This window comes from Podarcis melisellensis (genome assembly GCF_964234715.1).
Source record: "Podarcis melisellensis genome assembly, chromosome: 9".
NCBI lineage: Eukaryota > Metazoa > Chordata > Lepidosauria > Squamata > Lacertidae > Podarcis > Podarcis melisellensis.
Window position 1 is genome coordinate 53681791 of NC_138541.1, and position 25659 is coordinate 53707449.

The window sequence follows — 25659 nt, forward strand, 5'->3', positions numbered from 1 at the left end:
GGGTCCTTCAACAAGCAGAGGTTAAAGGAATTGCTCTGGAAAGTTTGAAGCTTAATTTTGTAAAAGAGTCATTGGTCTGCTGCCATTAGTTGCAACCTTTCCCGAGTCAAAATATTTTCTCAGAAAATATTATCAGTCACACTGAGCAGATGTCAGAGCTCAATCTGTTATTTTCCTTAAGTATGTACACAATAAAAAATGGTTTAAAACATCCAGGGCTTCGATTCAGCATGCAGTTTGCGTCTAAAGTTACTTTTAAAGTGTCTTGAGATTCATGTGAACAGGAAGATTCATTTGCTTCCAGGCGCAATTCAGAATGTTTGTGATAACCTTTGAAGCCCTGAACAGCTTTGGTCCAGGCCTTTATCTGTAACGTATCTGAGGTGGACATTTGAGAGGGATGAGAGGGAAGACCTTCCCAAAGGCTGCACCCAGTTTATGAAATTATTTTTTAACAAATCTAAGTGCAAAGGGTAGGACCCAAAGCAACGGACTCAAATTACAAGAAAGGAGATTCTAACTAAGCAGTAGGAAGAACTTTTTGACAGTAAGAGCTCTTCAACGGTAGAAAGGACTACCTCAGAAGGTGGTGGGCTTTCCTTCATTGGAGGTTTTGAAACAGGGGTTAGATGACCACCTGCCAGGGATTCTTTAGATGTGGTTTTTGCATTGCAGAGGGTTGAATTAGGTGAACCTTGATGTCCCTTTCAACTCTACAATTCTGTGATACAGAGGTCTGAGACACATAAGGGATGGCTGCCTCTGATACCATCCTACCCATTCCCTAAGATTAGAAGGAAAGGCCCTTCGTTGACTCTCATCTAAGGTGGAGGTTTAGCAAGATAATTTTGAGTGCTTTGCCCCAGATTATTTTGAGTGCAGATTATTTTGAGTGCTTTGCCCCAGATTATTTTGAGTGCTTCGCCCCATAAAGCATGGGTGGTTCCCCTCCAGATACTGGAGGTCTATTATGGGCTTGCACAGGGTATTTGCTTACCTGTTTATGTGCCCCTTTTTAAAAAAATGAAAGTCTAGTTTTTCACCAGATTTGCAGAAAGGAGCAGTAAACAACAACAACACAAAACTGCCATCATTCCAAACTGGGCACATGAAAGTCTGCTGTTTCTGTTCCTTTCTTTATTCTTTCCTGCCTCCTGTACCTGCAAGGGCAATTTTTATTTTTACTTTTAATACAGCTATTTTGTGTAAAAGTCACTCTGCACAAAAGTGCTGTTTTCAAAATAAAAATCTCAAGAGTGTACCTTCAGCAACAACTAGTCGAAGAAGGAGGCTGCATCTTTTCCTTTGGGTTGTTGAAAACAAAATGGATGTCAGGGATTTGGCAATAGATGATACCTGTGAAAGGAACCCTGCCCAAACAATGTGCATCTGTATATCTGCAGTTGGGTAACAAGCAGTTTTATACTGGATCTTCTTCCCTTATTGGATTATTGACAGATTGGAAAAATCTTAATTTAGCCAGGGGAAAGTGTGGGCTGCCACTTGAATGAGGAGGAGCTTGTACGGATGCCGCAAAAATAAATCTAGAGAGACAACCAACTTCAAGTCCACATTAAATTCCAATGTGGACAAGTCTGTATTATCTTCACCAGTGAATTACAGGATCCTAGCAAGTAGTATTGTAGGTTTGTGTCATTGGGGATTTAGGACAAAGAAGAAGAATGAGATGGTAGACAGTAAGAGCTCTTCAACCAACTAAGAGCCATTTCCAGATTCAAGGCTAGATGTAAGAATTATGCAGCAGCAAGCACAAAATTATATTGTGCATCTCCTTAGGAAAATGTGTGGAATTCTGTATCATAAGCAACCAAGGGTCTTGCGGCACCTAGAGACTAATGCATTTATTATGGCCTAGGTTTTCATGCGCTAGAGTTCATTTTGCCAGAAGTGTTGCCCTCAGTTGGCACTTGGGCGCAGAGGCGGAAAAACGTAAGCCAATGAGGTCAGGAGGAAAGGAAATGCAAACAAACTGTGGTGATTTAAAGCTTAAATGTTTATAAAACCATTACAGCGAGCCTTCATGAAGCAGCGTTGATGATAATATAAGCATCCTGGGAAGCTAATTCACATTTGCAGTTTGGGTAAAAAGACAAAGGCCATAGGAGAAAACAAGATGGTAGATCGCCCATTGTCATAATGCAGAGTGGAGCAAAATTTGAGAAGTTTCCAGGAAGCAGTAGAAGGAATGGCAAAGCAGTGCTGCTCAGCTGGCCTCTGTTTGGCTGTGGCATACTGGGAGGGGGAGGAGGAGTACAGTGGTGGTAAGGTCAGTGTGGTGCAAACACGCCGGCAGAGCCAGCCCAGCACTTTTGCCAGCACCTCTGTACTGTGTTGACCTTCTCTCCATCTTGGTATGCTGCACAGGCTCAGCCAGACAGAGATCCAGTGTGCAGCACACATTACCACATTGTCCGCTTCTGGCTACAGCAAAATAGATAACCAACAGGGTTGACAGCTGTCCAGAAGAAAAGAGCCTTGCCTACTCTTGCTGTGAAAATAATCCCCTTGCTTACTTTGCATCTGTTACATGGCTCTTTAAAGGAGATACGAACTTCTCACTTGCTAACACCAGCTTATTACGATTCTGCTGAAAGGCACAGCTACTGTGACAAACGTAACAACTTTGCTTTGCTCTGGTAGTATGGTAGCACCCAGACGCCATTAAAGTACCTTTAAAGCCAACCTCAATTAACACCGACAAGCACGCTCATTTTGGCCATGATATTGAGTAAGAGCACTGCAAGAACCCAATTAAAATGCACTGCTCTGCCATTGGAGGACTGTACTGACAGCTTTGTTTTCAAAGCAAACAACCAGAGGCCACGAATCGGGTTTCTGAAGGGGGGGGGGATAAGTCTCTTGAGGCTTGTGCAGTACAGAGGCTAAATGTCCCACAAATAAACCAAACAAACTGCAAAGGGGGCTGTGGTGCTCTTATTTCAGAAGATGACAAGGGGGTGCAGCCACTAACAGCAGGCTCAAAAACAAAGACTTTAGACGGGGCAAATCCTTCTAACTAGAAGGCCACTCCAAAATTTCTCAGTGGTTCTTTTCCCAAGGCTTAAACTGAAAATGTTAAGCAACCACTCTCTTCAGGAAGTTGTGAGTTGGCAACTTATATGAGATTTATATCTGCTTTTCTATGTGCATGCGTAAAATTCTTACACTCTGAATTAAAAAAGAAACTTCAGCTCCATACGCTTTTCCCATTTAGTAAACCCCTTCGCTATTTACTATTGAAAGCAATAAAGAGGTTTTATTGATGACCATTTTAAAAAAAATGCTAAATGACGAGAAAGCCAAGAGATATTATAAAACTGCCTCAGGAACTGCTACGTGAAAACCAGCAAGCTGCTCTGCATCCTCAAATAGATTTGGGTGGTTCGATGTTGTAATTCAGTTTCCGTGTGAACCTCGGCCTTTTATAAATACCAGAAGCCTTTTCCTCTAGTTCCTTAGTTCACCTTCATCGTCTTGTTTGTGTTGCTTCCTTTAACTAGATAGGGAAGTGCAGGGCTGTTTGGGAACGAGAGCACTTAGTGTATTGTTTTCCAGCCCACATTGTTGTTTTTTCCACTGAAGATCCCCAGTGGGATTCCGCCGCAAACAAAAAGAAAACAACTCTACCCAATAACCCAGTAGGGAAAATTTCAAGGCGGGGAATTTTTTCCACATCTGACAGATAAAAATATGCCACAATTGACCTTCATCGGAATGAATAACTCCAAGGAATATGAAGCCGGACTATTGGTCCATCCAGCCTAGCACCGGATGCTCTGATTGGCAATGTCTCTGACTAGAGCTTTCTTGTCACCTGGCCCTTTTAAACTGGAGCTGCCAACACCTGGGACCTTCTGCACATGAAGCATGTTCTCTATGGTTGCCCACCACCACCAATAAGCATTGCAGTGGAGGCTGGTCCATGAGGATGGATGCGGCACTTCTCCACGAACCTCAGTTTGTCCTCAGCTAGCCTCCACTTGCCTGCTTTCTTCCTCCCATCTAGCCCAAAGGATGGCAGTGAGCGCCCATCAGCTTTCTCCTTCTAAGTCTCAAGGTTGCCCCTTAGCCTCAAGGTTGCAGGAAGGAGGACGGGGGCAAAACTAGAGTCAGGTGGCTCTGCCTGTCATTGCCCCAGGCTCCACCTCCTGTTGACTTCCCTGCTTGCTGCCCTACCAGTCCCAGCAGGGAAGTGCAGCCAGCACTGGTGCATTGGCATATATGCAAGACTCAGTATCTCACCACCGATTGCTGAATGTGTCAACTACTTCCATTGAACAGTGTTGCAGCTGAAGGGAGCTGGTGTTTAATCTGTGATGGTGTTTTGCACACGAGTCATCCGTTGTAGTCGTTGACCTGATTGTGTGCATGTGTGAACTGCTCTATGGGACATGAAAGCGTAAGCAGTGGCGTCGCAAGGGGGGCAGGTGGTGTGCCCCGGATGCCATGTCTGGGGGGGGGGTGACAAGAAGGCACCCAGTGGGGTGCTCTGCCCGCAGCCCCCGGGAGCGGTGGTGCAAGCAGCTATCGCGCCGCCGCAGCCACATGTGGAGGGTCCTCCATTCACCGCTGCAGCCGCAAGCAGAGGATCCCATCACTGTCCGTACGGCGCTTGGGCTGCGCCAGCGGCAAACTGCTATGTACAACATATGTGTGGTGCCACATGCATGCACTATGCGTAGTGATGCCGCACATGTGCTGTACATAGTGGTTTGCTGCCGGCGCCGCCCAAGCGCCTTACGGATGGTGGTGGGATCCCTTCGTCGCAGCTGCAGAACATAGCAGCATAATGCGTGTGCAGCCGGTAGGTTTGCCCTGCCCCGTATGTCGGTTATCCTTCGTTCGCCCTGAGCATAAGGCTTTCTTTGGGGCAGTTTGGTTGCTCATTCTGGGCAATTTTGAACCTTGGTGTTTTCATCACTGTCAGGACCTGAACAGGTTGCTAGCCCTGATAACAACAACAACAACAACAACAACAACAACAACAACAACAACAACAACAACAACAACTATTTATACCCCACCCTCCCCAGCGGAAGCCGGGCTCAGAGCAGCTAACAACCATAAAAGTAACACAGCATTCTCAAATCAATACAGAATCAAATTAATGGCAACCATTGGGCTAGAGTTCTATGAGGATTACCGAAGGAGGGGGTCAGACTGTGCCTTGGCCAAAGGCATGGTGGAACAGCTCTGTCTTGCAGCCCCTATGGAAAGATGTCAAGTCCTGCAGGGCCCTAGTCTCTTGTGACAGAGCATTCCACCAGATCGGGGCCACTGCCGAAAAAGCCCTGGCTCTGGTTGAGGCCAGCCTAACCTCCTTGTGGCCCGGGATCTCCAAGGTGTTTTTATTTGAAGACCGTAAGGTCTTCTTCTACCAAGAGAAGCTGTCCCATAGGTACGAGGGTCCTAAGCCGTATAGGGCTTTAAGGGTTAAAACCAGCACCTTAAACCTGATCCTGTACTCCACCGGGAGCCAGTGCAGCTGGTATAGCGCCAGGTGAATGTGATCCCACAGCAAGGACCCCGTAAGGAGTCTCGCTGCGGCATTCTGCACCCGCTGGAGTTTCTGGGTCAGTCTCAAGAGCAGCCCCACTACAGATCAGATGGGGGAAATGGTGAAGCTAGGATGGGCTCCAAGTAGAAATGTTTGGTTAGGCGTGTCCCACACACTCTTAGAATTTAACCTCAAGCGCTGAGTAGAAGTGGGGTGGGAGGGAGAAAAACTCCTGCCTATAGAAACCTAAATTAGATATTATTGGAAAGAAAATACCTGGAAATGAGGAGCATTGACATTATAAATAAGCTTATTGATTAAAAACGTGAGTTTTGAGCTCCCTGGCTTAACTTTTTACTCAGCTGTGAAGTGACTGGTTGGTCTTAGGAAAGCTGTTAGATCTGCGCCTCAGCTTTTCATATTTAATATGGAGATTATGATGATACAGTCTGCATTATAAGCTCATTGAGGTAAGTGCACTCGGGTAATCTTGAGCACCCAGGAAAAACATTCTATAAATGCTAATTCTTATATTAATTAGTTGCAAGGAATGAGACTCTTTGAAAGAAATGGGAGTTTGCCAGAGTTAGAATGCATCTGTGTCATTCACCTTTGGGGAACTAGAATTTTATGTCATGCAACAGAATTGTACATTTTCTAGCAATACTGTACTTCACACAAAGAATTGTGCCAATATTTCTGGTGTTTAAAATCTACAAATGAAAATGTGGAATGGGTAGCGGAGCAATTTGTCTACCAAATTCATTAAATAATGGTTTTGTTGCTCCCTCTCCAACCTCTTAATATATATAATACCATTGCCAAGACAGTAGAAATTTACAGGATATCTATAGTTAGAACAATTGCTTTCTTCCCGATCTGTTTAGAATGCATGGGAAACTTAGTGGTTCCTGTATCTGTAGTAGGTTTCCTTTTACATCAGTTGTTGAAGGTTGTTGATGTCCTGATGTCCTTGCCATATCTCTGAAATGTTAAGAATGCATTGTTCATTCACAAATAAAAGATTGAAAACCATGGGCTAAATTCTTTTCCAGATGTACTAGATACACCCCAGTCAAAGAAAGAGAAAGAAATCACTGGGTACTTAGTAGCCACCTAATGGAATCTTGTAGACATTTTTTCATTTCCGTGTCCAGTTCCAAGGTTTTCTGTTTTACATTTTAGAATACTCATTTTTAAAATATCAATGACTTCCCTTCTTCTCTTTCCATGGTTCATTTTGCATGATTTTGCATATCATAGTTAACAATGTGGTAACGGAAGAATTTAAAATTGAAAAAGGAACACGACAAGGCTGCCCGATTTCCCCTCTGTTATTTATTTCAGTTCTGGAGGTGCTCCTGAACTTGATCAGAGGCGACCGGCTGGTGCAGGGGATTCAGGTCGGAGCGAAACAATATAAACTTAAAGCTTTTGCAGATGACCTAGTTTTGACATTGCAGGAGCCAGAATCTAGTACAAAAAGAGTATTACAACTGATACATGATTTTGGACAGGTCGCAGGATTTAAGTTAAACAAACAAAAAACGAAGGTGTTGGGGAAAAATATGACAGATACAGAGTCAGAACGGTTTCAGAGAGAAACAGAATTATCATTGGTGAAGAAGGTAAAGTACCTAGGGGTTAACATAACAGCCAAAAATCTGAGTCTATTTAAGGATAATTATGAAAAATGCTGGTCTGAAATTAAGAGAGACTTGGATAGTTGGGCTAAACTGAAGCTTTCTCTGTTAGGCCGAATTGCTGCGATCAAGATGAATGTGCAGCCAAAGATGTTGTTCTTGTTTCAAACATTGCAAATTGTGGACAAAACTGAGTGTTTCTGGAAGTGGCAGAGAGATATTTCCAAATTTGTCTGGCAGGGCAAAAAGCCCAGAATCAAGTTTAAGATATTAACAGATGCAAAGGAAAGAGGGGGCTTTGCCCTGCCAGACTTAAGGTTGTACTATGAAGCCGCAGCTTTCTGCTGGCTAAAAGATTGGCTACTTCTCGAAGACACTGATGTGTTAGATTTGGAAGGTTATAACAATGCTTTTGGTTGGCATGCATATTTGTGGTATGACAAAGCTAAGATCAACAAGGCCTTTAAGAACCATATTGTCAGAAAAGCAGTGTTTAATGTCTGGACAAAATACAAAGACTTATTGGAAAATAAAACTCCAAAGTGGCTTTCACCTTTGGAAGCTAAGGCTTGGAAAAGACCCAATATGGAAGCCTACTGGCCAAAATATTGGGAACTGTTAGAAAAAGATGGAGATAATTGGAAATTGCAGAGTATGGAGAAAATGAAGGATAAAGTGCGAGACTGGTTACATTACGCTCAGATTAAGGAAATTTTTAAAAGTGACAAAAAGTTAGGATTCCAGGTGGAGAAATCGAAGTTGGAAACAGAACTGTTAGAACCTAAGACTAAGGTACTTTCAAGAATGTATAACTTGCTGTTGAAATGGAATACACAAGATGAAATGGTTAAGTCGGCTATGATAAAATGGGCACAGGATATTGGGCATAACATTATGTTTGAGGATTGGGAAAGGTTGTGGACCACTGGGTTGAATTTTACTGCATGTAATGCTTTGAAAGAAAATGTAATGAAAATGATATACAGATGGTACATGACCCCAGTTAAACTTGCCAAAATATACCATTCGTCTGATAACAAATGCTGGAAATGTAAAGAAAATGAAGGAACATTCTTCCACCTCTGGTGGACCTGCCCTAAAGTGAAGGCCTTCTGGGAAACGATATATAATGAGCTGAAAAAGGTATTTAAGTATACCATTACTAAGAAACCAGAGGCATTTCTTCTGGGCATTGTCGACCAGAAGGTGTTAAAGAAAGATAGAACATTTTTCATGTATGCAACAACAGCAGCAAGGATACTACTCGCTAAGAACTGGAAAACTCAAGATCTACCCACACTGGAAGAATGGCAGATGCAACTGATGGACTATATGCAACTGGCGGAGATGACTGGCAGAATCCGAGACCTGGGAGAAGAAAGGATTGAAGAAGATTGGAAGAAATTCAAGATTTATTTACAGAAATATTGTGATTTAGTGGAATGTTAAGAAGGATGCTTGGTTATAAATAATTGGCCATCACTAAAATAGATCAGGAATTGGTGATAAGAGAGACTAAGAGAAACAAATCTGCAGGAGAATTATTTTATTGTATTTAAGTAAGTGGTTACAGATTTGGAAATAAGATGATAATTTGCTGGACAAAAATTTATGAATGATGCAAGTGGGAGCGGGAAACGTGAGGAAGTTCAAGGATATCATGAAACTTTGTCAAAACAAAGCAATAATGTTTATTACTGTATTCTTTTGTTCAAAAACCCTAATAAATATTTATATATAAAAAAAACATTTTGCATATCATAAATCCCTGCATATATTACAAAAACTAAACCATTCAGTATTCCATTATTACATCCATCAAAATTTATTTACACTGCTGAATTTGTCTTAATGCTGCCAACATTTTCAAATGTACACAATTTCCCCCCATATATTGAATAAACGTTTCCCACTCTTCTCTAAATCTATGTTCTTCTTGTTCTCTTATTCTATATGTTAAGTCTGCAAGCCACGCATATTCTGTCAGTTTAAGTTGCCATTCTTCTTTAGTTGGGACCTCGCTCGTTTTCCATTTTTGGGCAAACAAAACACGGGCTGCAATATTGGCATACATAAATAACCATTTTTGACACCTCGGAATTTCCATCTGAATTATCACCAACAAAAAAGACTCTGGTTGGTTTTTTTGGAAAAGTACTTTCAAACATTTTTTCAATCCATTATGGATTATTTCCCCATTTTCTTTTACCCTTTTACTACAGTTTGTTTGTTTGTTTGCTGTCTCCACCAGCAGCAAAGGCTTTGTTGTGTGCCTCTAAAATGACAAGGCACTGCATGTGGCAAGCAGAATCCGCACTCGGAACTTCATGCAGCTGAGAGTAGGAGTTAGCTGTGACTCCCTGCCATGTAGCTCTACAGGTTCTGCTGATCCTGTCTTCCATAATATGTAAAGAACAGAGACAGCCCTACCATTAGGAGAAATGTGGCAGCTGCCTCGGGTGCTTGATGGTGGGTGACAATCATGGTGGTTCACCTTGAGGAGATTGTTCATATCCTTTGAGACACTGCAGCAGTGGTTGCTTTTTACTGCCCTAGGCTGTTTTATCATAGCATATTAAAGATTGTGTGAGCAAAGGAAGGATGAGCAGGGAGACAGCCAGTCCATGCAGCACCCTCCAGGAAGCATTGTTTGTGTGCATTCATTGCTCTGCTCATGTAATATAATTACATATTGGCCATTGATTTGAGTGACTGAGTGGTGGCAGGCACTAAGGAAAAGAGCTGTGTGTGCCCACATGGCCTGCCCGGTGACCTCTAAACAAGCCTACTGACCTCAGACACAGCAGTAATAATAATAATAATAATAATAATAATAATAATAATAATAATAATAATAATAATTTATTATTTATACCCTGCCCATCTGGCTGGGTTTCCCCATCCACTCTGGGCGGCTCCCAACACGATAAAAACACGATAAAACATCAAACATTAAAAACTTCCCTAAACAGGGCTGCCTTCAGATGTCTTCTGAAAGTCAGATAGTTGTTGATTTCCTTGACATCTGATGGGAGGGCGTTCCACAGGGCAGGCGCCACTATCAAGAAGGCCCTCTGCCTGGTTCCCTGTAACCTCACTTCTCACAGTGAGGGAACCACCAGAAGGCCCTCAGAGCTGGACCTCAGTGTCCGGGCAGAACGATGGGGGTGGAGAAGCTCCTTCAGGTTTACTGGAAGCAGGTTGCTTCCAGTGTTGAAGTCAGATTAAACTTCCAGTCCAACTTCCACAGGCAGGGCTGGGTATCCGAACCAGTTCATAGGGAAACCCAGCCAGGTGGGCAGGGTATAAATATATTATTATTATTATTATTATTATTATTATTATTATTATTATTATTGGAACAGAGGAGGATTCCCAAAACTGAGTCAGACTGTTGGTCCTTCTAGCTCAGCAATGTCAACACTGACTAGAAGCTGGTCTTCAGGGTTTCAGGCAGGGATATTCCCAGCCCTACTTTGAGATGCTGGGAATTGAAGTTGGGACCTTTTGCATTCAAAGCAGCTGCCCTGCCACTGAGCAATGGCCCTTCATGCCTATCAGTTAAGTACATAACATAAAACATAACATAACATAACATAACATAACAACATAATAACATAACAACATAACATAACATAACATAACATAAACATTGTACATATCCAGTTACAGATAGGTAGCCGTGTTGGTCTGCCATAGTAAAAACAAAAAAAATTCCTTCCAGTAGCACCTTAAAGACCAACTAAGTTAGTTCTTGGTATGAGCTTTCGGGTGCATGCACACTTCTTTAGATACCTGAAGAAGTGTGCATGCACACAAAAGCTCATACCAAGAACTAACTTAGTTGGTCTTTAAGGTGCTACTGGAAGGAATTTTTTTTATTGTACATATCATTAAGTACATCACGCTATGAAGTGCAGCAGAGCATCACAACATGATGGCACCAAAGGAAATTGAGAGGGAGCATCTATTTTTGAAGCGATCCGTAACTTTTTGAGACGGCTATTCAGCCTGCAGTTCCACCTCTTCTCTTCCAGAGCTTCAGTATTTCTCAGCGTAAATCTTCACGTTTAAGATGGCGTCGGCCAGGTTATAATCATTGTGGCAAATCAACGTTATTATACAGCTGCACTATCTGCAATATCCATAAAATTAATGTGAGCTGCAAATTGCTAATAAGACCTAATTATCTTCATCAAGGAAATAGCAGAGTTAATGTGAGGAGGTGGTTGGAAAGGCCATTGATTTAATAATATGACCGGACTTTGTGTTTATAATTGCATTTGCCTTATCTGCATAAGCCATGCTGGTTTAGTACTTAACCAAGCTGTGACACTAAACAGTCACTGGCAGTTTAATAGTTTTATCAGAAAATGTATAGGAATCTTGGCGACTGTAATTTAAAACTAAACATTTAAGTGCTCCCCAAGAGCTGTTATTGTAAAATTATCTCCTGAAGGCTCCCATGTAGCCAGTGCATTAAGTTTTATGCCGCAAAGCAAAGCTCATTGAACAAGCTTTAGTGCAGACTAATAGCTGCATTTCCCCATCCTAATGGTTTGTGCTTCCCACTTTGGTCCATCATAAGGTGGGGATTTATCAAGGCCTGCTAGCATTCGGGTGGTTTGTGCTTTATCCTATTATCAGGAAGCCAGAGAAAAACTTTTATTGTCTCTCTTGAAACAAGTACTGAAGAGTGACAGAAGACTCCTGGCTCCACCCAGACACAACAAGTCCAGTGCTACCTAGTGTGTGGTTACCAGACGTCCCCGTTTCCCGGGGATAGTCCCTGGATTTACAAATTTGTCCCTGGACAAAATCCATTCCGGGAATGTCCCCGGATTTCATTTAATGTCCCTGGATTTATATTTTAAATGATGTAGATTTATTAGTAGGGAATGAATGTTGCATGTTTGGTTCAACGGCGCAGAACACATCATATGGGGACTTCTGGCAAGGCAAAATGGCAGGCATCACAGCAATGAGCAGCTCCCGAAGCCAGCCAGATCCAACTGTGCTACCAGGCTGGCTCCAGGCTGCTGAGGCTGCCGCTGCCGCTGCCACTGCTGAAGGGGAACTGGGGATGCTTGGCACATCAACTGGGGAAACCACTGACACACATCCCCTGCGACCCAAATCGAGCCAGGAGTGAGAGTGTCTGGCCACCCAGCCAACTGCCCACCAGCGCTCTGGGGCCAGGAAAACCCCGCAGCCGATGCAGAGAGAAGAAGGAGAGGAGAAGGAGAAGGAAGAGAGAGAAAGAGGAAGGAGGGGGAAAAGGGGAGCCCCAACCTTGCCGCACCACTGCCACTGCCGCTGAGAAGGAGAGGTAGGAGAGCACCAGGAGTGCAAGGTCACGGGGCTGAGCCCAAGCCCAGCCTGAGCCTTCTCCACAGCGGCTAGCACTCCAAGAGAGCAGGCCAGGGCCCAGAGGAAGGCCATGCGACAGAGGAGACCACAGAAGAGAAGATATTACTTCTTAATTATAAAAAATAACAAAAATTAACATTTTTCTCTTTTTTTTAAAAAAAAAGTGTCCTCAGATTCTTTGGGAAAAAAATCTGGTAACCTTAACCTAGTGACTAAACTACATAATGGCATGATCTGACCACCCATTGCTACCCTGTGAGACTAAGAAACATGTGCTTTTCTGTTGTTTTAAAACAGCCAGTGGAATTATGTAAACTGGAAATAAATTGTATCAGTGATGTATCAGTGGTATTTAATACCTATAAAATTAGCAAAGATGTATATAACTGCTTCAAATGGAAATGTAAGGAGAAGGAAGGCACGTTCTACCACATGTGGTGGACGTGCAAGATAACAAAAGCATTCTGGGAAATTTTATATAACGAGTTGAAAAAAATGTTTAAAATATCGTTTGTAGAAAAACCAGAGGCTTTTTAATTGGGAATTTTAGGTGCAGAGATACCAAAGGAGCAGAAACGATTATTTATGTATGTGACGCGGATACTACTGAACCAGAGATAAAGTCCCGACCAGAGACAAATGGCTGATGAAGATGATGGACTATGCTGAAATGGCAAAATTGACTGGGAAAATCATAAACCAGGAAGAGAAGAACTTTAACAAGGAATGGGGAAAATTTACAATGTATTTAAGAGAACACTGTAAACAACTAAAAACTTTGGCAGGATTTGAGTAACGCTTGTAATGTACTAAAAATAAAGGGGGGAAATGGATAATTTAAGAAAAATAGAGAAAATAAGTGAAGCAGTTGAAAAAGATTAAAAATGGTAACCATGGAGGGGTGGAGGGGAGTCAAAGGGTTCAGAGAATCCTAGAGGATTATGTTGATGTTTAATGTTTGAATTCAAATTTGCAATGTAAAACTCAATAAAAGAATATTTTAAAAAGCAAGCAAAACATTTTCAAGTATTCCACTTTGCATTGTGTTTCACATGACTGCCTAAATAAGATGCTAGGTTGTAATCATTTAAGTTTGGGGCCCATCTGACCTGTAACTTGTGAGTTAGCAGAATATATCTCATCGTGATCCTGATAGGGTTAACAGCTCATTACATCTGTGTGAGGATTATGCTTTACATTGCACAGCTTTGTGGTTACAAAAGCCAAACTTCCCATAATCCCATTAAACAACGTCTTATCTCAGAGATGCTGAGATGTTTATCAGAACCATTTGTTAAAGGGCTCCTGCTAGTTTCCAAAATGACCCCATGGAGGTATTCCCAGGACTCAATCAGTCTAAGATGCTGGATGCTGTGAGATTTAAATCACAGTTCCGAGCCCAGCAAAAACCCAGGTCTAAAACTGAGAATAATATTATGAGGGTGTTCTGTCAGAGGTTTTCTTTAACCAACTGGGCAAAGTGTCCGTGTTCAGCACTTTAAGCTGCTGGAGGAGGTGTTTTTGCTTTTTGTATATTTTTAATTATTGTCAAGAATAATATCTAGCTACAGAAGAATAAAAATGTCTTCAGCAGTAGAGGTATTTGTCATTTTTTAGTCAATAAGTCATTAGCAGGTTGATGAATGCAATACATCAGGTAACAATAGAACAAATAACTAGGGCAGCCCCTATTTCACTCTTCTAGTGATGATTTGGTGACATTTTGGGGTCACTTCCAGATTTGGCACTGTACACACGGTCATGATTACATGTTAATTGGATGCGCATAAATCGATTTCCCCCTGTATTAATACTGGGCTACATGGACCAGTGGTCTGACTCCATATGAGACACCTTCCTATGTTCTTATGTGCCGATCCACAACAGGAGTAAATACCATGGTCCCCTCCTGTTGACATTAATTTACAACTCTTATCAGCTCCTACAACCATGACCAATGGTCAGGGATAACAGTAGTTGTGGCCCAACACATCTGGAGGCTACCACATTACCCCTGCTCTAGAAGTAAAATCTCTAACTAGGTGCGAGTATCTGCATTTTGTCTATAATCCACACAAATGTAAATGTGTGTGCATAACTATAGTACCACGATGCACACTTCCATTTCCCAAGCTATGGTTGCCGAGGTATATTTCAAACTGATTATATCATATTACACACCTAAGTAAACATATGTAAACTGGTGCTGTGAGAGTCAACAATCCCCCCTCCCAAAGCTCTAAAAGAGTGTATCATATGACCTAAATCCCCATAGTTAAATGTTTAAATTATGTGACAGAGGGCTGGTCTGTCATGAGTCAAAATTCTTTGGACTGAGTTGAAGTTGCTTTACATTTCATAATAAAATATTGTATAATCTGACATCTGCTGAGCCAGATGTGACCCAACAGATGCTTTGCCAAAAATATTGCATTGAGAATATATATGCTTTTATTGAAAGGCCAGGTGCCTTTCCATGAAAATGCCTAAGAAAAGAACTGCAGATGAGTGCTAAATAGATCAACACATTTTCTGACTTGTTTCTGATGTGGATTACATGTCAGACCGGAAGTAAGACCAACTTCCTTTCAAAAGCAGGTGTTAGGTTATTTCAGTGCTGGTTCTCAGCTACAGCACCTTCAGAGGAAGAAGATGGACAATCAAACTGAGACTCCTCAGGTTGTATCTAATCTTACTGAATACTCTGCCCAAAATGGGAATGACAGCACCGTTACAGCAGTGGGCCCTCTCTTTTTCTGGGAGGCCTTGGCACATGCTCAAACTTGCAGAAGGACTATAACTCAGTGGTAGAACACTTGTTTGCATGTAGAAGGTCTTTGTTTCATTTCCTGGCGTTTCCAGGTAGATATCTCCATCTTGAAACCCTGAAGAGCTAATGCCAGTCATTGTAGAGAGCAAGATGGACCAATATTCTAACTCTGTATAAGGTATATAACTGTATAAATATATGCAACTCTATATTTCTATGGTTATCCTCCAAGGAGGCAGCCATGATTCTGATGTAAAAGTGAGCCTCTGACACATATTAATTCAGGTCTTCTCAAATTTTACAGCATTTACCAAGAAGATGAGGCAGGAAAAACAGAAACCTGGGAATCAGCCCTAACACATATATATCCACAACAAGTTTTCAGAACATGCTTGAAGCCAACAGCACATTTTTCATTATATATAACATATATTTATTTCAACAATATATTACATTTCTTTCTACACAACCAGGCTATAAATACTCTATGTGCCACTTCTGATAACTCAGAGCTTCCCAAGTTTTGAAATTTTATACAAGTATTGAATTAAAAAAATACAAAAGGTAAGAGCAGTCAAAATAGTTTCACAATGTCTTTTTTTTAAAAAAGGAAATATTGTAATTTACAGCACGTGTTAAAAACTCTGGCATACAAACACACAGAAAACTTTCTAACAACTCCTAGATTGAAAAGCATCAGTCAAAATCTGAGCAGCTAGTTATGCAACATGTCTGTGATACATGTGAGCTTACTGATAATGCTATTTGCTGGGCTACATTGGCACTACATCAGGATTTCCCCTCTCCCCAGCAAGAATCACGGTTCTGTAAATCAAGAGCGACCAAATAAACAAGGATCACAAAAATATAAGGTAAAACTCCAGGGTCATTTAGCTGAGCCTATAGGTACTGACCAAGCCAAGACAGAATTGTCTGTTTCAGTGTGAAACATTCACTGATAGAACCTCAGCTGATCAAGGACCACACAACAAAACATGACCTCTCTCAGTAAGAGGGATAGTCCCTCTGCTTTTTGCCAGCATCCACCAGGAAGATTTAGACTGAAGGCCCCTTTAATTGAAGAGAAATAAATGAAAATAGTTCAGCAAGCCCAGCAAAGTAGCAATAGCACCTTCCTGAAGACAGATGACCAAAGACAAGAAAGGCACTGGTGAAATGGAAAATCCAAATGGTTCTGGCCAAACACTATTCCATGTTCATATCATTGCATAGAAATGTAGTGTATCAATATTCCACTTCATGTACACCTCACAGTTCACAACACTGTAACCAGGCACTCTAAAACAGGCATAGCCCTGGCAGTGCTTGGTGGTGACTGATGGGCTTCTTGAAGAATAAGTTTGGATTCAGTATTCCACAGAGCACTTTGGGTCCTTCTCATCAAATAAGATGCAGTAAAAGAACACATACACTTTCCAGTCCAGTGAATGTAGATGTTTTGGGTGTCACATGCCACTGGCTCAAGAAAAAGGCCATGCTTGGTGCAAGTTCCAGTTATTCCTTCTTTTGGAGGGTTTCTTAAGCGGGAGGTGAGCTAAGGGGCATCCCAGCGCCATAGGCCAGTGCACTGCAAGTCTGAGAAGCATCTTTCCTGAGAGTTAAAAGTTCTGTTTCTTCACCACAGTACGCCGTGGTGTCTGTATCGTCTGAATGATATCCTGACTGGTAGCCACTTGTTGGATCTGAAGCTTCAGACATAACAGACTCATTACTTTTACTGGAGACCAGGCCACTGCAAAATAAAAATACAGAATTAGCAATTCCACAACACGCTCTGCAATTTCCCCCCCCCCAGTTCAATTTTTGTTTTGTTTTGCAGATAAGCATATACCGCCAATGGTAATGGTAAAGGACCCCTGGGCGGTTAAATCCAGACAAAGGCGACTATGGGGTTGCGGGGCTCATCTCGCTTTCAGGCCGAGGTAGCTGGCATTTGTCCACAGACAGCTTTCTGGGTCATGTGGCCAGCATGACTAAACCGCTTCTGGCACAGCAGAACACCGTGACGGAAGCCAGAGCACACGGAAACACCGTTTACCTTCCCGCCACACTGGTACCTATTTCTCTACTTGCACTGGTGTGCTTTCAAACTGCTAGGTTGGCAGGAGCTGGGACAGAGCAACAGGCGCTCACCCTGCTGTGGGGATTCAAACCACCAACCTTCTGATCTGCAAACCCAAGAGGCTCAGTGGTTTGGACCACAGTGCCACCCGCGTCCCACCACCATTCCATCAGGCACTGGGAGGGGTGGGAGGCTCCATTGCCCCTGCTGAGATACCTGTTCCCAGTTGGCTCCTCTTCTCCCCAACATGAAGTCACTATATGTAACTTTTAAGTATGGGTGCCTGGGTTCCCTTGTTTACCTCCTCCCTACCCATCCCTCTTTCCTTCCGGGCTATGTCTTTTGGATTGTAAGTCTGTGGGTAGGTACTGTCCTCAGTCTTTAAAAAAAAATATTCAAGTGGCCCCTCCTGTTCTAAATCATTCTGAAACAAACACATACATTATTGCTCACTTGCCCCTTCTTACCTAAAGGGCAACATCAGCTGTTTAGATTTATCTTCTAGTGCCTTTAGCTCTTCTGAGGCAAGAATCATCCCACTGTCTGTCTGGTTATCCTGAAAGACATGTGTCAAATTGATCAATCGATGGCAAAGTGCAATGAGGACTGAAGAGCACAAGCAAAATCAAAGACTTACGTCATGAACCACTGTTATTACTGTTGGTTCTACAGGCACGTCTTCAAAGGTCTTAACACTCACAGGACGGCTTTTTCTTTTACTTCCTTTGCGGTGCTGACTGGAAAACAAATATATTGCCTTTGTCAGTGTTCCTGTAAGTTCAGGGGTTGCTAATGTTTAGGGGGGCACCAATGGGCACTTTTTGTAATTATGATTACATATTACAAAATGGCTGCCATGGTGGAGTGGCATAACGGAACAGCTGCCATGGGGCATGAAGTAACACAAAATGGCTGCCATGCCTAAGAGTATCACAAACAGTGTTGGCTGGTGGCCAAAGGCCCTGGTAGAGTGGAAGGCAGGGAGATTAGTACCAGGTGGAGTCAGAGTGAATAATAGGCAGAGTCATCCCCTGAGTTGCTGTAAAAAAGATGGCGGTAAGTTGGAGGCCAACTGAGGGCAGACTGAAGTTGGTGGGGCAGTACCCCATTCACCTGAGTAGACCAACCAACCTCCACCAACCACAAAATGAGGGAGACATCCCTCCCCACTTGCCCATCAACAGGAAAAAGGCACTGGCATCAGCCACCACCACATTCATTCCCAGGAAGCAACTCTTGGCACCTCTGTTCGTTCAAAATAGAAGGGAGGGTCCCATTCCTGCAATCTAATGAAATGTGGGCATGTTTAAGAAGGGGTGTTCCGTGGAGCAGAGGCCCAGCCAATGCAAACAGGAACTGAGGAGGAAGAGCAAACAATATCTCACACATTGTGGATTCTAAGGGGTTATTTACTGAGACCCTTGCAGGCACTGAAGTGTAGGTGGGTTCCCATGAGGCAAGACACAGTGATAACAGCAAGAACAATGGACGGGACCATGTATCGTCAAATCTTGGGTGAGAACCTCCTTCCCTCAGCCAGGGCATTGAAAATGGGTCAAGGATGGGTATTCCAACATGACAATGACCCAAAACAGATGGCCAAGGCAACAAAGGAGTGGCTCAAGAAGAAGCACATTAAGGTCCTGGAGTGGCCTAACCAGTCTCCAGACCTTAATCCCATCGAAAATCTGTGGAGGGAGCTGAAGGTTCGAGTAGCTACACATCAGCCTCGAAATCTGACTTGGAGAGGTTCTGCAAAGAGGAGTGGGACAAAATACCTCCTGAGATGTGTGCAAATCTGGTGACCACCTACAAGAAACGTCTGACCTCTGTAATTGCCAGCAAGGGTTTTGCCACCAAGTACTAAGTCATCTTTTGCATAGGGATCAAATACTTATTTCACTCGTTATAATGCACATCAATCTCTGACTTTTGTCTTCTGGGTTTCTGGGGGGTTTTCCTGTTGTTATTCTGTCTCACAGCTACAATAAACCTACCATTAAAATTATGGACTGGTCATTTCTTCGTCAGAGGGCAAACGGGCAAATTTAGCAGGGGATCAAATACTCCCCCCACACACACTGTATCCATGAGTTCAGGGAAAGCAAAATGCATTTGGTTCTGATGAGGTATTTCTCTCCAACCCATGGCTTTGACCATGCTTTTGGTAACCTGAACTGATCTTGAGTCATTTGTATCAAATAGAAACTCAAACTTTTTTCATCCCACTTCAAGTCTGTAAGTAAGGTTTGAACAGAGGCTGACAGGCTTCTGGCTTGTGTTTATGGCAGACACTTCTTCATAATCATACAGTGGTACCACTGGTTACGAACTTAATTCATTCCGGAAGTCTGTTCATAAGCTGAAACCGTTCTTATCCTGAGGCGTGCTTTCACTAATGGGACCTCCCGCTGCGTGCAAGCCTCTGGCGCCCGATTTCCATTCGCATCCTGGGGCCAGGAGCAGCTAATTCCGGGTTAGTGGAGTTCGTAACCATAAGTGTTCGTAACCAGTGGTACCACTGTAATAATTTCAGGTGATCCATCTGCCACAATCATGTGCAAATCCAGACGGGGGCGGGGGAACCATGGCTGATTACAGGACAAAGTGTCTACAGTGGTACCTCGTGTTAAGTACTTAATTCGTTCCGGAGGTCCGTTCTTAACCTGAAAATGTTCTTAACCTGAAGCACCACTTTTGCTAATGGGGCCTCTCACTGCTGCCGTGCCACCGGAGCACAATTTTTGTTCTCATCCTGAAGCAAAGTTCTTAACCTGAAGCACTATTTCTGGGTTAGCGGAGTCTGTAACCTGAAGCGTATGTAACCTGAGGTACCACTGTATATGAAACAGCCTCTTTTTTTTACTTTTGATTCTGAAAGCAGTTCTTCTGAAGAAAACCCAAGAGACAATCTTTTCTAAAAAATAAAAAAATAAACTTCAGTGGCTTACTGTTTTTCAGCATCTTTTCTCTTTTTTAAGATGCAAACTAACAAAGAAGTCTGGGTCACGCTCATAATTCTTTTCATTTGGACTGACTCCGCTGGAGACGGCAGCAGCAGCTGACTCAGCAAACTCACGCACACATACCCTCCGCCCTCCAAGCGAATTGTTGAAGTTGGCACCGAACATTCCACAACTCCCCTTCGCCAAAGAAAACCATCTGAGCTGGAAGCATTCCCAATGCTCTGACAATCAGCGCTCCATATTCTCCTTGCAGAGGGCCCCAACAGCTACCTCCATCGCCAAAGTAAGGCACTGAAATTGAACGCTGATAGGTAGCCTAAAATGGAAGTTGCCCACGGCAGATTTGGTGGTGATCTGAGAATGGCACCTCTGACAGATAAACCGGAAAAGCTCTTTCTAGAAGGCAGAACATTTGAACAAATGGTATATTTACATTGCTAAAATATTATCTTGGGGCCTTGATGGCGGGGTGGGGGGAATAAATTCCTTCAAAAGCAAGGAAGGTTCATATACTCTACCGGACATCACTTAAGGCAATAGTTGGTACAGCATGTGGCCAATTTTTGGTGCTTTACAGACGAAAAGTAAGTCTTGCAAATGCTTACTGATTATTTCTCTCACCTGAATAAAAAAGCATCCTGAAGTTCCTTATTTGTTTGTTTGCTTAAGGGGACTATTTTGGCTTGCTGGGATCTTATGCAGCAAGGTCAAATTCTTTCATTTCGGAAAACTTTTAATGGAGTTTACATTTCCTTGGATACATATTTTAAGTCTATTGAATTAGTATGTTGATTGTTAAATTCCACATTGGCCATTTTAATGTTTATGTGAAAATGATGCTGAAATTCTGGTTTTTGTATGCTGGTTGTTTAGCCGTAATAATAAATATTCAGGATATTTTTGGATAATTGTTAATAATAATAATCAGGGGGCTGGCCCACCCTAGATTCCACATGAGGTCAAGAAGATGGACCCAAAGATCTGATTGCTTAATACAAGCACCCGGTCCATGTGGCACTCCTGAATCGCTCAGGCTGTGCATGGGTACAAATGTGCAGAACTCCCCCTTTTTTCTAGTAAGGGGTTTGAGCCAGGGGCGTCCATTTTGTAGAACATATACTCTTCCATCCACCTACCGCGCTGAGGATGACGGCTGCCTGTGGAGGCTGCAAGACTCGGGGAGCTATATGGCTGCCTTGTTGTGTCCCTTCTTCCTTCCGAGTTTTGCTCCAAAAGCTTTCCTTGCGAGAGGCATTAAGGGATCTGAACCTCTGCCTGGGATCATTGGTGAGCCGTGGGCAGCATTTCTGTGGATGCCTGTCATTTTTACATTTTCAATTTGGGTGCTTCCTTCCTCACCTCCTGAGTCGGATGCAGTGACCAACCCCCGTTGGCGTAGCGGCAACACACCCCTCTGGTCCCAGTGAAATCAGAGTATGGAATTGCTCTACAAATATTGCAGCCTAGTGAACATGGCTAAATATAAAGACACAGCAGCACAAACTCCTTCCTCTTTCTCACCACGATCCCCACTTTCAAAGAAAAATCTGGCAGAGAGGGAAATGCCTAGCAGTCCCTATGGGATTCTCATTAGGCTACAAACCTCAGTTCTAACGTGCTGTCATAATGGAATTGAGAATCGCACACTTCCTCTTCTTCCCTGCAGGAAACAGGTGAGGTTGGCAGGGACAACCCAGAATCCTCTTCTATGTTCAGCAGCGGAGTTTGGGGGAGGACAATATAGTCCTTACCATCCTGATGTAGAAAGACAGATAAAAAATAGGGTTAAAAAAAAATACATATAGGATTTGTGGCTGGAGGCACTTCCCCATCCCCACCCCAGGGAGTTTACAGTAGTTTTTAGAGCATGACTTTACCTGGCGGACATTTGCTTGCAATACGTTTCCCAGATGTTCCACCAAATCTGAAAAGGTGGGCCTTTGTTTGGGTTCCCCATGCCAGCAGTCCAACATTGTCTGATACCTGGGAGATATAAGAGAACGGTAGCAGTGGTACAAAGCAAAATATGCCCCAGGACAAGATCATATTCTGCTTCTTAGTGGTAAAGGTAAAGGTAAAGGTAAAGGTAAAGGGACCCCTGACCATTAAGTCCAGTCATGACCAACTCTGGGGTTGCTGCGCTCATCACGCTTTATTGGCCGAGGGAGCAGGTGTACAGCTTCTGGGTCATATGGCCAGCATGACTAAGCCACTTCTGGCGAACCAGAGCAGAGCATGGAAACACCGTTTACCTTCCCACTGGAGCGGTACCTATTTATCTACTTGCACTTTGAGATGCTTTCGAACTGCTAGGTTGGCAGGAGCAGGGACCAAGCAACGGGAGCTCACCCCGTTGCAGAGATTCGAACCGCCAACCTTCTGATTGGCAAGTCCTAGGCTCTGTGGTTTAACCCACAGCGCCATCTGTGTCCCATTGTGGTAGGTAATAGCTAAGAGCAACAAGCTGGTCAATACTGTACTGCCAGAACAAGAGAAAAGTCACATTTTCACCATTAAAGCACATTTAAAGGACATGACCTCCCGCAAAGAATCCTGGGAACTGTAGTTTGTTGAGGGTGCTAGGAATTGTAGGTCTGTGAGGAGTAAACTGCAGTTCCCAGGATGCTTTGGGTAAAGTCATGTGCTATAAATATGCCCTGAATGTTCTTTAAATGTATGAGCTGACTGCGACCAAATATTTGACTTATTGCGCTTCCTGCCATTAGTAAAAGAGTCCACAGGCCACCAGTGGCTGAATTAGAGTGAAATTTTTTTCTGACCCACTCCTAAGTAAAATTATCCATTTCTGAATCAAGGCATGTTTGCACCAGTAAAAATTCTTACATTTCAGGTGTTGTATAGTCTGGCGCCCTCATCCTCGTTCCCTCTTTCAGTCTTCTGCAGAACTCCTCATCAATCTTGACACCAGGGTATGGCGAGGCTCCTGAAATGACAGATTTCCTTTTAGTAAGGTGCTTAAGATGCTGGTGTTGATTTTCAGCTGAATATATGTCAATTCACTGAAATAAGAGCTAACTAAAATGATAGAAGCTCAATTCGACTGGATCTAGAGAGACTCACTTACATTGGACAGGGAAATAAAATGACTGTTTGCATGATACATAGAATGTTCCTGAGATGTGCAGATATTTGATCTGAGTTTCATATTGCCAAGCTCTCATTTTTCATTATTATTGTTATTAATTTGTAAATTTTAATTTGCAAGGAAAAGAAGGGGGGTGAGATTAAGTAAAATTTGAGGAGTGTGACCATCCTTATCATCATCAAACAGAGAACCGTCCCGAGACCTCCGGGTATAGAGTGGTATATAAATTCAAACAATCATCATCATATTACTAATAACAACAGTAAATCACCATCAATGAAAACTATCCAATTTCCAACCAGGAAAAGGATGCTTATTGCCAGAAGTGAGAACTGTTGAGAACTGCAGTGGCAAAGTCTCCTTGAGTTAGATTGGGCACATCAAGAAAATTATACAACTGCTTATCCATAGAGAATATCAGTATGTTTTATTAGAGCAAGATTATAAGCAATTATTTATCTTGATTAAAAAGAATATGGAATATTGGTAAAGCTCATTTAAAGCCCACTCTATATCCCCATCTTGCTTTCTCACTGAGGACTAACAGACTGCAGACTACAAATACATTTTTTATTCTGTAACTGAAAAACATGAACTAGTTTGCTTGCAAGTTATGGAGACATGGGTAGGCATCTAAAGGAGATTGCATTCATTAACTCTGTTATCAAAATGTGAGAAGTATACCATGAAATACTATGGCAAGGAGGGAGGGGATTCAAAGGTAGTTTAACCAGCCATCTAAAGCCTTTCCCATCTCGCTCTGTTTTTGCTTTATTCTTCTTTAGGCAGTTTCTCTCCCACTGGGAACAATGGTAGAAAAATTACCAGAAAGGACTGCTAAGCTGGTTTAAATGTCTCCCTGGCCTATTGGGGAACTGAAATGGCTCTGAATCCAAGCATTTTCATGTGCTCTCCTTTGAATGAACCTGAACCACCTCAACACACATTTTTGACACTTCCAACAATGGAGTTCTGACACCTGGTTTGCAGGATCTCCCTCTCAGAAGTCAGAGTTCTGCCTCTGATGTTGGGGACATCCTATGGCCCATGAGATACCCTCCCAAGGCCAATGGGATTTCACTGTGGGTACCCAAAGTAATGTGACTTACCTAAGGAAAATATCTCCCACAGCAGTACACCAAAGGACCAAACATCACTTTGAATGGTGTATACTCTGTCAAAAATGGTTTCCGGTGCCATCCACTTTAGGGGTAGTCTAGCCTAAATGTTTATTAGCAAAGCAATAGACAAAAGGAAGCATTAAATATATGCCACAATGTCATTGTTAATATCTTTTCCAAGTAAACGTCCCACTATTTCAGAGACTTTGGAAACTTACATCTCCCTTCCTGACATAATCTGGATCTTTGTAGATATCTCGGGCCAATCCAAAATCACAAATTTTGACCACGTTGTTCTCCGATAAGAGGATATTGCGAGCTGCCAGATCTCTGTGGATACACTGCAAGGAGAGGAACAATGGGCCTGTTATTTGGGTTGTTCCAAAGAGCTTTGTTAACCTTGTCTTAATTGGTATCTTCCTTGCAAGGCTCAGCACTTTGTGGGTTATTAAAATGAATGTCCCAATAAGGCTTAAATGAAACTCAGAGTTCATGCGAGACACAGTCTTTTGCACTGTCTTAGAAGATAAATGAGAGAAGATAAATATTTGAAAACACATCCAGAGGTCCGTTAAACCAAAAGTGTTCTTAAACCAAGGCATGCTTTCCCATAGCAGCAGGGGATTCAATTTGCACTCAACAGCAAGTGGAACATGTTCTGCTTCCAAGGCAAAGTTCACAAACCAAAACACCTACTTCCGGGTTTGCAGCATTCTTCATCCAAGTTGTTCATAAACTAAGCTGTTCTTAAACCAAGGTACCACTGTATTTTACAGATGATGTGAGTTTGAGAACCATTGCTTACATCACCCCACCGACCACTTGAAAATTGTTGAGAGTCTTGGTGGTCCAACTTAATGATTTTTCTGACTCTTTTAGCAATTCTAATGTTCTGCATTAGATGCTGTACGATTTTTTAAAAATTGAATTTTATAGCTTCTTTTATTTCTTATATACTGTATTTTATTGTATTACAATTTGAATTCCATAGGATTCAAACCACAATACAATAAAATATAAATAAATAAAAGCAGCAGCAACAACAAAAATCAATATGAGTATTTGAAGCGAGGGATTTGCCA

The 25659-nt window shown here is 42.5% G+C and overlaps 1 protein-coding gene across 1 annotated transcript in view; it reads right to left on the reverse strand.

Moving 5' to 3' along the window:
- Nucleotides 1–15546: 15546 nt before the first annotated feature.
- KDR (kinase insert domain receptor) overlaps nucleotides 15547–25659 on the reverse strand; it is a 49643-nt gene continuing 39530 nt past the window's right edge. Inside the window, exons 23-30 of the mRNA XM_081926503.1 lie at nucleotides 24796–24918; nucleotides 24566–24677; nucleotides 23195–23294; nucleotides 22228–22333; nucleotides 21954–22105; nucleotides 18022–18121; nucleotides 17852–17940; nucleotides 15547–17054 (exon numbers count right to left, since the gene is read on the reverse strand). Of these exons, the coding sequence (XP_081782629.1) occupies nucleotides 16841–17054; nucleotides 17852–17940; nucleotides 18022–18121; nucleotides 21954–22105; nucleotides 22228–22333; nucleotides 23195–23294; nucleotides 24566–24677; nucleotides 24796–24918 (996 nt within the window). The 3' untranslated portion in view covers nucleotides 15547–16840. The remainder of the gene's footprint in view (nucleotides 17055–17851; nucleotides 17941–18021; nucleotides 18122–21953; nucleotides 22106–22227; nucleotides 22334–23194; nucleotides 23295–24565; nucleotides 24678–24795; nucleotides 24919–25659) is intronic.